The 15,206-nt window shown below is 46.3% G+C and overlaps 1 protein-coding gene across 1 annotated transcript in view; it reads left to right on the top strand.

Annotated features, from left to right (window-relative positions):
• The window catches only part of LOC126524738 (fatty acid synthase-like), a 307,228-nt gene that overhangs the window by 92,165 nt on the left and 199,857 nt on the right, over positions 1-15,206 (top strand). Inside the window, exon 6 of the mRNA XM_050173018.3 lies at positions 1,741-2,042. Coding sequence (XP_050028975.3) covers positions 1,741-2,042 — 302 coding nt within the window. The remainder of the gene's footprint in view (positions 1-1,740; positions 2,043-15,206) is intronic.

The following is a 15,206-nucleotide window of genomic DNA, read 5'->3' as shown; positions in this document are numbered from 1 at the left end:
CTGCCTGCGGAATCGAATAGTATAGGTAACACTCGATGCCCAGAGTAAGCAATTGCTCATAAAGTTCATAACGTACTCTTCAATTTCCTCGTAATTTCAGAGACAGAAAGCGCCTTCAACGTGCAAGGTATCCGTGTCCTTTTGTACATACTTTGATACCTCCGAATAACCTCTAAGCATTTCGCATCAATAAACTTTTCTCTCTCTCCCTCGTAAGATTATAGGGTGCCGAATGTCCTTTTCTGATACAATGGCGCGAAATGTTCACTAAACTATTTGGGTCTTGACAACAAAAAAGAAGCCTAACTCAAAGCGCTCGGCCTTTACTATAGCTCTGGAGAACGCTTGTAAATTAACGTGCTCAAGGGTTACTTTAGCATAGTACTTTTTGTTACTTGACTTAGTGATCACCATCTTAATGTTCTTATCTAGGCACTGGTGACCTTTTCCCGACAGGCAGCCTGATGCAAGAAAATGAAATAATCTTGTTTGTGGGCTTTCTTAACGCTTAAACACTTCCCACTATTGGAACGGACCACCGTACCCAAATGTCAGGTAACCTTATCGCCACTCTCAGCACTTGAAGCTACGTCGACGCACTACGTCATGACCCTGAAGCGACCGTCTTTCGTAGCCAACGTCAACACCATACTTGCTGTAGCCATGGTTTCAAACGGGTTGAATGAGCGCTGCGAGCCGAATTTTGAGTCCAAGTGTAATATGCCTAAGCGTTTTTCTGGACTCAAGGAGGACGCAAGGTCCAGGACACTTCCTCTCAAGACAACTTCCTTTTTCTTTACCGGCAGATGAGGTCGCACACTATTCCACAACAATTCAGAAATCTGTTGGCTTCCTGTCTCTTCCAGCGACATCGCAAGCTACGCGGAGCCAGTCCTAGTTCAGCTGCACAAGATTTGGCGCATGCTGCTTCTGTGACCTTCAAGCGTGGCTAAGCAACACATGGCTTGTATTTCCGCTGGACAAGTTCCTTGATGATTGTGCCATAATGCTATTCTAGCCTTCCAAACGGACACTGATAAAATGTAGCCAAGTTGGCTGGCTCATGAACCTCTGTGTCAAAACATGTAAAAACCCCCGTTGCGCTAAAACTGGGATAAATTAGAACTAGATATTGGTCTTGCTTGATTTAGTTCTTGGTTGTAAACAAAACAGAGCGCTAAAGCAAATGACAAAGAAAGAAAGGATGACACGAGCACTGTCTGGCAATTGAGAATTTGTTGAGATCTACCCGGATATACATATATACAAAAACAATTAATTGAACAAGAAAAGCAAATCACGAAAACCGCGGTAAAAACAAAAACATAGCCACAACGCAGCACACACAGACAAGAAAATCACACTTGGAACTTTGTCGAAGGGCGCAGGTTGTCTACAGTGATTTATGAATTTAATGATATTCTTTATCGTGTAAAGTTATCAATCCCGTGCTGAGGCATAGACCTATTGTCTCCTAATGAAAAAAAAAAAGACCCTGTTTGTTAACGGGAAGTTTGGTCCCTGCTGTTAAACCATGTTGAACATCTGCTAAACACTTGTGCGCAGTCGCATTTTCCGCAAGGTGCAGCCACGGTCTCCCTTTTTTAAACATGTGGCTCCCCTTGTGGATACGCCAATTGTCCTGCTGCACATCTTCAGTGATGGATGTTCTATTAATATTTCCGATATCACTTCTGGTGCCTGCCCGCATTTGCTTTTACCATTGATGTTTTTTTGCAGGTGTTTGTGCCTTGGCCAAAGTCATTTTTGCAATGGAGACTGGCACCATCGCTGGCAATTTGCACTTTAATAAGCCGAACCCTGACATTCCATCTCTGCAAAACGGCAGCGTTGAAGTTGTGGACAAGCCGACACCCTTCCCAGGAGGCCCAGTTGGCGTCAATTCCTTTGGTCTTGGAGGTGCCAATGCGCACGTCATTCTGGAATCTATTCCAGGGCCTCACGTGAATGACATTGCACGTGATAAGCCAGAGCTGCCAAGACTTGTTCTTGTGGCCGGTAGAACAATATATTCGCTTGAGGTAAGTTTTCACGCTGGTAATTGGCAGAAAAAATAGTTACGTGAGCATTCTTGTTAGTATAATTCCTCTTCGCTGGTTCACAAAACAAGCATTCTCTGATGTGCACCTGATGTGACTATATTGTTTGCTTTTTGATATCTAAGGCAGAATCAAAACTAGAGAAACACAGTGGCTGTATTTTCCTCTGTAATATTTTCAGCTTCAGCAGCCCAACATATAACAGTGCTGCATAATACAGAACTTAAATAAAAAGCTGATCACTAGATCATTGTAAAAAGCTAGTAAAGATGTCGCAGATTCGCCCGAAGGGCGAATCATATAAAGCGATAGTAGAGTATTCGTAGACTACGCGTAGTAAGGTTTATAGTTTGATCGACCATATGAATTGCGGTAAGCATTTTGCTCCTAAATAAATTAGCAAGCAAAATGTCACGCGCGCAGAGAGAGAGAGAGAGAGAGAGAGAGAGAGAGAGACAAAGAGAGAGAGAATAAGCATGATCAGTAATTACTTTGTTTAGCGCAAAACAACGGACACGAGACGGCAGGACAAGGCGCTACTCTGAACTGACATCATTTTATCGCGTCACTCCTTTATAGAGAACAGAATCTAGAAGAACATGCTCAGTGAGCACCATGTGCCGGAACCACCAACATCTGATCCCCAGAGCGCACTCATGTGACAGAATAAAAAAAACAAAACATATTCAGCGCTGTACAAGGTTAATGAAGGCACAGTAATGCACTCCGAACCCAGTGACTGTATGAAAAAAGCTTCCGATAATCCTCGGGCGGTGGTACCACGGCTCTTTTCCAAAATCGTAGTATTGTGAAACATGCTGAACATGCTCAAATCCTGAAAAACACCAAAACAAATGCGAGCGCGATGTTTTGTGTTATTTTTCAGCAATCATTGTCGTCAGGAGTGGTGCCGGAAGACTGGGGAGTAGGGAAGATTGTCCCAGTCTCCAAAAAAGGTCCTCCATCGTTTTGCTCTAGTTATCGTCCCATTTCACTCACCACTGTTTGTTGCAAACTAACGGAGCATGTTATTTACTCTCAGATCGTAAACTTTTTACAATCCAATAACCTAGTTCATCATGCTCAACATGGCTTCCCTAAAGGTCTTTCATGTGACACCCAAGTAGCTTTATGTCTTCATTATCTAAGTTCTAACCTCGACTTGAACCTACCTGTAGATGCGATTTTCTTAGACTTTGAAAAAGCATTTCATAAAGTTCCACACCAACGGCTACCACTAAAACTTTCCCGTCTCAAGATTAATCCATTTGTACTGGACTGGATAGGTAGCTTTCTCACTAACCTGCAGCAGTTTGTACTGGCTAACACGCAGTCATCTAAACGATCTTCTGTACTTTCGGGCGTACCACAAGGCACAGTTCTCGGACCATTACTCTTTCTAATTTACATCAATGACCTTCCTACGTAGATCTCTTCTAATATTCGATTGTTCGCAGATAATTGTGTAGTTTATCGACGCATAACTAACACTTCAGACATGGATTTGCTTCAAAATGACTATGACCTAAAACGCATTGAATTATGTGGAACGAATTGTTGATGTCCTTAAATACTAAAAAGAACCTCGCTAGTTTCTTTCCATCGCAGACAGCATCACCAGTCAGGGAAATACACCTTATACGGCTCCGAAATCTTATTCGTTGACTCATATTGACACGTGTACTTATCTTTATCGGGCGACCACGTTTCGCCGCCTAAGAAATGTTATCGCACAGCGCGGGACGCGCCTGCATGTATCCGAAGTTTCTGGAAAGTTATCGATGCTTCTATCCGCTGTCTGTTGTCACCGAACCTTGTGTTATCTGATTTCATCGCCTGAAGCGAATGGTGTAGAACTTTGTGGAAGGTACGTGGGTCCCAACGATTAGTCTGGAACATTCGACGACTGCTGTATCAAAGCCGACGCGCTTGACCCGCTGATCAGATTTTCCACGATCGACGACCGTGTTCGCCGCTATCGTTGTGCTATAGGTGTAGCCTGTTATTGAGGGCACAGGTTCGCCCAATAAACGGTAGTTTTGTCTTTCACAGTTTTGCTACTGTGTTCTTCAACGTCACCACCACGTGACAATATAAATACCTCGGCATAACCTTCTAAACTACCCTAACTTAGTCACATCATGTCATTAACTTAGACAATGCCGCGAATCGAACCCTCGGTTTTCTCCGCCGGAACCTCAGACTTGCTCCCCCAACAGTAAAATTTTTAGCTTATGTTAATATGTCTCCACTAAGTTGGAATATGCATGCGCTGTCTGTGATCCTCATCAACATAACCTATATAATACACTGGAATCAGTTCAAAGCCGTGCAGCCCGGTTTATCTATTCTGAATATTCTTATCATGCAAGTATATCTTAACTAAAAACCCGTGCCGGTCTTACCAATCTGGAATCACGACGTCTTATTTCTAGACTGTGTCTTTTTCACAAATTCGATCATTCACCACTCCAGATTTCAGCTATATCACCAGTTCATTGTCACTCCAGACGCATTAACCACAGAAAAGCCTTGTATCCTCCCCCGGCGCAGACTGCCTCCCATCTACGATAATTTTGTGCGCAAACCGCAAGGGACTGGAATGGTCTGTCTGCCGACGTCATGCACCGCTCCGACGCACATCACTTCAAGGCTGCTCTCGAGTCACTGTTTTGTTAAACTAAGCCCATCCCTCATGTAATACTCCATCTCTGGGGCCTTTCAGGTATAATAAATAAATATTAAATAAATAAATAAATAAATAAATAAATAGCTTTCGCTTGCGTATTTCACAATGTTGAGCTAGATGACAACCTGTGCCTGTCGGTATGGATCGCTCATATTCTCTAAGCGATCACAAACACAGCGGCCTGACTGCCCTGCATACACTTTGCCACATGACAACAAAATCCCATATACCACATCGACGCTGCAATCTACAACCTTCGCGCAGACCTTTTCACAATCTGGTTTTTTGCTTGTTTTTGAAATACGGCTGCACAACATTGACAGTTTCTGAGGAGCAGTAAGCACTACTGGGATTCGGTATCTAGTGGCGACATTCTTTAGATTGTGAGCCACTCTATGGTAATACGGCACAACTTCAGGCTTCTTCTTTCGTTTAACACAGCTACTTTTGTGACGATTTCCTTTCAGTTTCATAAACAATACCTCGGAGACTGACGTCACCACCAAACTTGGGTAACCCGCACCCTGTAGCCATATTTAACTGTGCAATGAAACTCTGGTTCGCAGTGTGATGACAGGACTCCATTAACGAAAATTCTAGACACATCAAAGCAGTGGTGGGTTTCACAATGTTTGAGTGCACAGACGCATAAGGAAAAGTTCGTTACGTGCACATGGCGAGTACATCCAACAGGCGTGACCTGTTTGAAAGGATAGCTGCAAATCTAAAAACTGGAGTTTACCGTCCCTAGATAGCTCATGCGTGAAAGTTACACCTTTGCCGTTGTCATTGAACAGAATTAAATATCAGCTACCGTAACGGAGCATTCGTTGTTAGTCTGTTTTATCACAAGAAAATCGCCAACATATCTAAAAATTTGAGCCATGTCATTGTCTAAAGCACTCTCAAGAGCGCGGTCGACAAACGATAATTTGTCATAATTGTAATATTCTAATACTGTCGTGATGTAAAAATAATATTGTAAAATTGTAACATTCTTTTATAGTTTGTCGACCCCACTCTTAATAGTGCTTTAGATAATGACTTGGTCCAAACTTTTGGTCAATGTTGTGCAGCCGTATTTCAAAAAGAAGTAAAAAACCAGATTGTGAAAAGAACCACGCGAAGGTTGTAGATTGCAGCGTTGGTGGGATATATAAGATTTCGTTGTCATGTGGCAAAGTGTATGTAGGGCAGTCAGTCCACTGCGTAAACGAGTGCCTTAGAGAACATGAGCGATCCTTACCGACAGGTACAGGTTCTAATTTGGCTCAACATTGTAATATATGCAAATGCAAAGCTATGTTTCATAATACTACGATTTTGGAAAATAGCCACGATACCAACACCCGAGGATTATCGGAAGCTTATTTCATACAGTCACTGGGTTCGCAGTGCATTAGTGTGCCTTCTTTAACCTTGTACAGCACTGAATATGCTTTTTTTTATTCTGTCATATGAGTGCGCTCTGGTTATCAGATGTTGGTGGTTCCTACACATGGTGCTCACTGCGCATGTTCTTCTAGATTCTGCTCTCTATAAAGTAGTGACGCAATAAAATGTCAGTTCAGAGTAGCGCCTTGTCCTGTCTTCTCTCTTGTGTCCGTTGTTTTGCGCTAAACAAAATAATTATGGATTCGCACCAACTAGCCCGTCAACGCATTGTGCTGAAGCATGATCAGGTGTGACTGAAGGACCACGAACACTTGCTGTCACAAGACTAGCGTGATTAAGAGCGCCGGCAACGAGGAGCTAGCGGTTTGTTCTCTCTCTCTCTCTCGTTTCACCACGCATCGGAAACTTCAAACAACGCAATATCCAACAATGGGCGCGTGGAAACAGAGATCACGTCAAGCCACCAGCCATATCTGCTCATGCTTAGTCTTTGCACCCACAGTGGATTACTTACAAGATATGGCGCATCGGCCGCGTATGCGCTTAGCTACGCGAACAGCCTTGAGTGCCAACACCACGCTAGAGAAAGATACGCATGCTTGTAGCGACCATCCATCAATTCGTTGTCGCCGCCATGGGGGTCATTGCCCCTTACTCCGGAAATCCAGTTTGCCTCGCCGTGGGAGTCATTGACCCCTGCTCGATCCGAAGCGGCTGTCCGACTGGGGCCACTCGACCAACCTGCTTTTACTTCTCTATAAAGCCAGTCGACTCTCCCTTCTCAAGCTGTCAAAACGTGTATTCCTTGCCTCCGCTAAACCGAGCTACCAACAAGTGGTCACCCAGGACATTTACGTTTTTTATACTAGCCATGTACGACGCTGCTCCTGTTTCTGCGGAGAGAGTCGACGCCATGATTACATCTTCTGTCATCGCCGCAGAGATTCAGCTTCCCAGCTTTTGGCCTAAGAATCCCCGAGTTGGGTTTGCGCAAGTAGAGGGCCGTTTACCTCTACGGCGCATTACTTCACAGACAGCAAAGTACCTGCATGTCCTCGCCGCGCTGCCCTACGACATCACCGATGCCATAGACTACTTGCTAGCGGGTACGCCTTACGACGACCTGAAAGCACGACGATGTGGTAGCATACGACGACCTGAAACGCACGGTCCTGCAGTGCCTCGAGCCATCGCAACAAAGTAGGCTCGAACAGCTCCTTTCCGAGGAATTCAGCAACGAAGGACCGTCGCAAGTGCTACACCGGCTGCGTCAGTTACTGAGTGGGCACTCCGCAAACGACAGCCAGCTTCCAATTTTACGCGATGTTCTTGCAACGCCTCCAACAGTCCGCACGCATGGTACTGGCGGGTTCCGGCGAGATGAGTCTCGATCGACTAGCTGCACTCGCTGAGCGCATATGCAACTGCTCGTCTTCGGCACAGCTACCTGTCGCCGCTGCGAGACTGTCAGAGCCAGGAGACCCACTCTCGCGCCTCCAGGAGCGAGAGTGGGTCGAGTGAGTCGAACGCCTTATCAGAGCACTGGAGAAGCTTACGACTGGCAGCAACTCTTTCGACCGATTTGGACGCAACCATTCAGCTTCACAGTCTCGCAGTGTATCTAGAAACTTGCCACGGCAGTTGTACTGGTACCACCGTCGTTTTCGTAAACAAGCCCGTGGACGCGAAACGCACCGGCCAGTCGCTAACGGCGGCATGCGACATTGGCTTTCGAGCAGGACGCCTATTATTCGTAGCCGACCGCATCAGCGGCACCTGCCTCCTCGTCGACACTGAAGCCGAGCTGACTCGCCGCAGATCGCCAACGCGGCAAATCCACACCGACGCTCCCTTAGTGAACGACACTGAGATCGCGTCGTATGGGCTCCAGTGAATAACGCTAGACATCGCACTCCGCTTGCACAGATGGGTGTTTGGGATCGCCGACATCAGCTTTGCCATACAGGGAGTGGACTTCCTCACACATTTGAACCTACATGTGAGTGTTTGCGGCCGGCGCCTAGAGGATAACGTCACATCCCTTGATGTACTTGGCCTGCATTTCCACCTCACCTCATCTGGCATGCGCACGCTGCGACAGGTCTCAACCTACGACGAGAAATTTGTTGAGTGCTCACAACTCATGGAGCCCCGAAACAATGCGCTGCCTGTGCAACACAAGGTGACGCCTCATATTACCACTACCGGCCCACCTGTCGCTTCGCGGCCAAGGTGTCTCGCTGGACGGAGGCTGGAAGTCGCCCGCCGTGAGTTCGAACCCATGCTCCAGCTTGGTGTTATTCATCCTTCCTGCAGCAATTGGTATTCCCCCCATAGTTTGGTTTCAAACCAGGACAATGGCGACTGGCGGCTTAGTGTTGATTACCGAGGTTTGAATGCCGTCACTATTCCGGATCAATATCTCCTTCCCCACATACATGACTTCGGTGCCCGTCCTTAGGAACCGAAATATACAGCGAGAACGATTTGATGGTCGCGTACCGCCAAATCCTATCCAGTGACATTCCGAAGACAGCAATCACCACTTCAGTTGGCCTATTTGAATTGGTCCGTATACCTGCGCAAACATTTCAAAGCTTTATGGACGAGGTTACGTGCGGTGTCCCGTTCATTTACGTCTACCTTGACGACATTCTCGTTGCAAGTCGCACAGGCGAAGAACATAAAGAGCCCCTTGGCCTTCTATTTGAGTGGCTGGATGTACACGGCCTGTTCATAAAGCCCCCAAAATACATTTATGGAGTTGAAGCCGTGGATTTTCTTGGCGATCACACTTCACCCCAAGGCATCAAGCCCGTGGAATCAGTTTTGCAGGCAATCGGGCACTTCCCCTCTCCAATCTCCTTCGAAACGTTGCCAGAATTTCTGGGGCTCATAAGTTTTCACAGGGGCTTGATACCATCCCGTCCCGTGCGCATTTTCTTCAGCCGCTTACCAATCGGCTGCGCTGCGACGCAAAAAAGAAAGCGCCTACCTTCCACTGGTCCTCGGAGCATGAGCACTCCTTCCACGAAGCCAAAACGCGGTTGTCGACCACAGTGTTGCTGATTCTTCCGTTGCCCAAAACGCCAATTCGCCTTATGGTAGATGCGGCGACCTCGGCAGTGGATGCAGTACTGCAGCAGCGCGATGGCACCTACTTGAGGCCACTGAGATTCTTCTTAATGCGCTTCAAACGTATAATAGCTCGCTACAGCACTTTCTGGAGGAGAATGTTGGCCATCTGCTGCGCTGTCAATCATTTAGGTTTTTTTCTTGAAGGCTGTAGCTTTTACATTCTGACCAAGCACAAGCCGTTTAACCCTCGTTTTCAAAAACAACAGTTCCTCGTACTCAGAACTTGAGCCTAGGCAACCATCATCTATCTCCAAATTTTCTACGCAAATACACCATATCACTGGGACCGAAAATAAGGCTGCTGACGCACTGTCGTGGATCGGCCAGGGGTAGCACACTCTCAAGTTCAACAAATGGCCACAGAGGGCGAAAAAATCGACCGCGCGCCGCTGCTAACAAAGCCGACGTAGTAGCATCACTTTCGGGATTTGTTCGTTAGTTCCAACATTTCCCGGTAGAGGCGTCGTAATAAGCGCAATTTTATCTTACAAACTTTCTCTTACAATTACCGAAGCATTTTCTTTTACATAAAAACAGGGCAAAATTATCATTGCTAATTAGATATTGTGCTCTTTGTTAGTAAGTTTATTGTTTCTTCGCCATTATAAACGCAAATAGCGTTCAGCATCATCGATCTTTCACGTGACCTCTGGCCTGGATTTAAAATTTTTACCGGTATTTCCGAGTGCACGGCGGCACGGATTCATTCGTTCGTACACTCAAGACTGCTTTGTTTCTAAAGTAGTTTCTTGCGCTTCGATGTCTCGCGTTATTTAACTTGGGGTGAAGTGACGTGTTTGCAAGCGGATATGTAAGCCCGGCAGTTGGGTTTCGGTCGTGAGCCATTTGGAACAGGTCTGCATCGAAACGGGAGCTGGATTTTGCTGCGGCTGACAACGGCAATAACGGTGAGTCGTTTAACACCGCTGCTTGAATCGTTATATAATATCCGTGTCATTACCTTCCAGGCGGGCACAAGTTAACGAACTAGATCCTGCATTACATATGGGCAGTGAGGATCTCAGTTGCTGTTTCCTAAATAAACCTTTACTTGCGAGGCTGTCGTTTGGTTTACACACACAACCAGGAAAGAAAGAGCGATATCGGAACGCGCGTCTCATTTTTCATGTTATTGTAGCCGTGGTTGTAGGTGACTGAGTAGCCTTATCAATATACATATTAAACATTTTTTTCGAGTCGGCCGGCAACGTCTTTCGTCCACAAAACCGAATAATCCTTTGGTAAAATAAAGTGAAAGTACAGAATTTAATGTATTAAACAGTTGCAAGCATGATAATTCACCCATATTTCGTACTTGTTGTTTCCAAATGTTCTTGCTGTTCAGATTGGTTTACCGTAGGGCATTTATTTTTGCAGTAGTGAAGCGGTGCATCACGTTCGTGCAGAAAAATAATGCATCAGTTCTAATAGCTTCATGACTTTCATGCATTTGCTTGTGGAACTAGCAGTGTGATCACTTCTAGTGTATAAATGAACCCACAAATGTTCTCATTTGTGATCTTAATAGTACTTGCGCTGTTGACATGCATTGTAGTTAGGCAGACATCAATTTTATGGACAATAGCAATATTTATTTAACATGCTGCTTAAGCACCCTAGAACAGACAGTGTACATTTGCATGTGTTCTGTAGTCGCAAATCATTACAACATATATGTCACACCTTTTTGCATTTTAAAACTTTGCTTTTTCAATTTCTGATTCAGTCAAAATTTTTGTTCCAGACATGCAGTAATGAAGACGGCACCAGTATAAAGCAACACACTCCACGCACTAAACAGAAGCTGCTGCCTGCTACAACAAGTTCATTGTGTGGACATTCGCTACTACTACAAGGTAAACAACACATGGTTCAGAAATAAATATGTTTGATATATGCTGTATTGGCTTGCTGTTTGCAGCAGATATGAATGTTTGTTCATATTTATGGTTCAGTATAATTGGTTCGAACATATAAAACACACATAAATTTGGCTAATCTGTGCTGTATCTCATGTGTCACCGTTTTGCCTCAACAGAGTCTATGCCAAGCACATCTTGGTCATCACAGGAGCTCCTATCTGCGCCAACAGGAAGGGGCTGGAGACGAATTTGCAAGGCTTTTACACCAAGAACAAAGAAGCACATGCAGAAGAATATGAATGAGATATCAAGTCTGCAGAGGACTGTGTCAAGACTGAAAAGAGCTTCAGCCACCATTCCACCAGCACGGACATTTGGTTGAGTCATCCAGGTAACTCAAAAAGGACTTTCTAGAAATTCTTCGTCTTCAGGTGCACCTGCAACATCTGACCAAGCACGGACGACGCTGGCCAAAAGATTGAGTTCCATCAGTTTGCCCTTAATCAGCTTCCTAGCCATGTTAATTCCGTTTGTGCCAAGTGTAATTTTTCTTCTATAAATGCAAGCTTTCTCATTGCCCATTTTTGTTAGAGGTCATTCATCCTCATCCAAATATAAAGGTCAACAGATTCTTCGCTGATACTTAATACCAGTCACTGTGTAGCAGCCTAACATATCTGTAGCAGTATCTTCTAGTGTATGTTGTCATGCGCAATTCCTCTCCTGAAATAGCTGATGCAGCATCGGCATGCATCTTGCATTAACCTATGCACATGTGCTATGCACCATTTTACTTTTCTTGATGTTTTTAGCCTTCAATGCTTGCAGAGCAGAGTGGCTTCTCTCTTGAATGCAAGCTTTCTCATTTTCCATATTCCTAGTCTCGTTGATGATTGCTCCTCTTCCTTGATAGCCTGGGTCTTTGTGCAAGCTACAGTGAAGTGATTGATTGCAGAATCTGGTTTTGCTGCCACACTTGGCTGTGGTAACTGTGTTACGTTTCTCAGATGTGGGGGCCTGGTCAGTTGCATTGGTAAGCAGTCCCTCGAGGTAAGCATTTGCTCCTGCAGTCCGCAAAGCGACATAGACTTCCAGTATACACACACCGTAACTGGTGCGCCCCGTTCGTTCTGGCCTGCTGCAGTAATGGGCAAATTGTGCTTGTGGCTTACCTCGGCTATGATTTGCTCAAAACGGAGACCAGCATATGTGCTCACATGGTTCGAAGTGTATGAAGTTGATAGCCGTATGGGTGGAAAGGCCCGCAAGAATGGCTGCCGAAGGTGATGCCCACAAAAGCGACTTGTCCACATTGCGACAAAGTGTGAGCCACACATAGCAGCCCCCGAAAGAAAATAAATGTGCACGTTGGAAAGGAGTTAACGCTAAAATGCCGGGTAGTCCATGTCGCTGTGTTGGTTGCGGCAGCAGATGCCTGCGTCACCTGATTGCTTCGCAATGGAAGTTGCTCATCTTCAACGGCAACTGTTGGTTCAAACAGGTGCGAGACTCTGTCCAATCTGTTTGTACCGCAGGTTGTCGCTCGTTACCAGACCACCACATGTGACAAAGGCAAGCATTATGCCGTAAGATGGTTCGTAGCCAATGTATAATGTATTGTCTGAACCTCATGCGGTGACTGATTGCTGTTTATTCTTGCTGTTATGCCACTTGGTTACGGTCGCAGTTTTATGTTTATCGAATATTGCGGCCTGGTCGGTTGCACTGGGAAGCAGCCTCTCGTAGTAAGCATTTGATCCTGCAGTCTGCACAGCGACATAGACTCCCAATTTACGCACACCGTGATTCGTGCTCCCCGTTCACCCTTTCCTGCTGCAGCCATGGGCAAATTGTGCCTCTGGCCTTTCTCGGCCGCGATTAGGCATGAACGGAGACCAGCATAAGTGCTTACATGGTCGGACGTGTATGAAGTTGGGTGGAAAGGCCCGTAAAAGTGGCTGATGAAGGTGATGCCCACGAAAGCGACTTGTCCATATTGAGACAATGTGGGACACTAAGTGTGAGCCACACATTAGCGGCCTCCAAAAGAAAAGAAACATGCAGGCTGGAAAGGAGTCAATGCTAAAATGATGGGTAGTCCATGTCGCTGTGTAGGCTGCGGCAGCAGATGCCTGCGTCACTTGATTGCTTTGCACTGCAAGTTGCTCATCTTTAACAGCGACTGTCGCCGCAAACAGGTGGGACACTCTGTCCAATCTGTTTCTGCTGCTGGTTGTTGCTCGTTAGTAGACCACCACGTGCGACAAAGGCAGGCACTACGCCTGTAGGTAGGCAGCTCAATGTACCCTAAGAGACCCGTGTATGTGAATGCTCACTGTTGCCATATGGTTCGTCGCCAATGTATAATATATTGTCTGAACCTCATGCGGTGACTGATTGCTGTTTAATTTTGCTGTTATGTCACTTGGTTATGGTCGCAGTGTTATGTTTTTAGAATATTGCGGCCTGGTCGGTTGCACTGGGAAGCAGTCTCTCGAAGTAAGCATTCGCTCCTGCAGCCTGCACAGCGACATAGACTCCCAATTTTCATGCACCGTGATTCGTGCTCCCCGTTCGCGCTTTCCTGCTGCAGCAATGGGCATATTGTGCCTCTGGCCTTTCTCGGCCGCGATTAGGCATGAACGGAGACCAGCATACGTGCTTACATAGTCCGATGCGTATGAAGTTGATAGCCAGATGGTTGGAAAGGCCCGCAAAAGTAGCTGATGGAGGCGATGCCCACGAAAGCGACTTGTCCATAGTGAGACAATGTGAGACAGCAAGTGTGAGCCACACATTAGCGGCCCCCGAAAGAAAAGAAACGTGCAGGTAGGAAAGGAGTGAATGGCTAAAATCTGGGGTAGCCCATGTCGCTGTGTAGGCTGCGGTAGCAGATGCCTGCGTCTCCCGATTGCTTCGCAATGCAATTTGGGCATTTTTAACGGCGACTGTCGCTGCAAACAAACGGCACACTCTGTCCAATATGTTTCCGCTGCTGGTTGTTGCTCGTTAACCTGACCACCACGTGCGACGACGACGGTGAGCCGTTTACGAGCTCGCGTCAATGATTCCAGCGTATCTCGACATGCAAACTTTATTTCTGCTATTGCACGAGAATGTACACTGCTTGTCTTCTGCCAATAAAGTCGCGCGTTCTGTTCACTCACTTGTGGCTTGTTTGTATGGGCGTCAGTAGAGGCTCTTGGCAATTAGAACGCACCACCTACGCGGCAGCGAAGGCATTGAGGCATGCCGCATAGCCTGCAGGGCAAGCACGGCGCGTACCAGCGTACGCGACCAGCAAAAAACGGCCATATTGAATTTTGCTCTAAAAAAAAAAAAATGTGCACTTGTGCTTCCGGTTTGAGCAACGTCATCTGGCGTCCCCCAAAGTAAGTTCCATGCGCTGCCGCTGCTTATTTTCGAACCACGGCGGAAGGTACAGTTTCCCTTCTCTAAGTTTGTTCTTTATTCTATGGATCGGCGCTGTGTCTCATGGCCCTGTGGATTTCCAAGCTCTAGCCTCTAGCCGTGGCATCGTTCTACAGACTCTTGCCAGGTGTCCCATCTTTTTGCAGGCACGGCATCGATATTTGCGAAAGGGGCTGGTTACAGTGGCATGCGTTGATCCGCAACGGAAACAGTCCTTTGATTCGGCTTGCATTCAGAGTTTTCGCTCGCAGCCCGTCTTGTAGACGTGGTGGCCTCGGGCTTTCTTCAATAGGGTTGCTTGACCAGATTCACCTCGCCGACTTTTTTAGGATAAATTTTCCTTGTTTTGTTGCAAGCGAGTTCCCCGCTTTTGGCAAGGTCATAGGCTGCTTGGAGCGTTGCTCTTCTTGGGAAGCTTTGCTTGTGTTGTTTCGTCTCTCAGTATGGCCACAAAACCAAAGAATTGCCCGAACTCAAGGATCCAGCCAACCTAATGCAAATGCAGCAACTGATTCGTTTCCATGCTGCGACCGACGGTTGAGCCAGAATCTTTGCGCTGTCACCAAGGGCTTCGGTGAATAGTGCCCTTCTAAAATCCTGACCCGTTCGTCGTACGTTTTCGCTTGAGAA

Source organism: Dermacentor andersoni, chromosome 3, assembly GCF_023375885.2.
Source record: "Dermacentor andersoni chromosome 3, qqDerAnde1_hic_scaffold, whole genome shotgun sequence".
Taxonomy (NCBI): Eukaryota; Metazoa; Arthropoda; class Arachnida; order Ixodida; family Ixodidae; genus Dermacentor; species Dermacentor andersoni.
The sequence above is the reverse complement of the archived record's forward strand: the minus strand, read 5'-3'. Positions and strand labels throughout refer to the sequence as shown.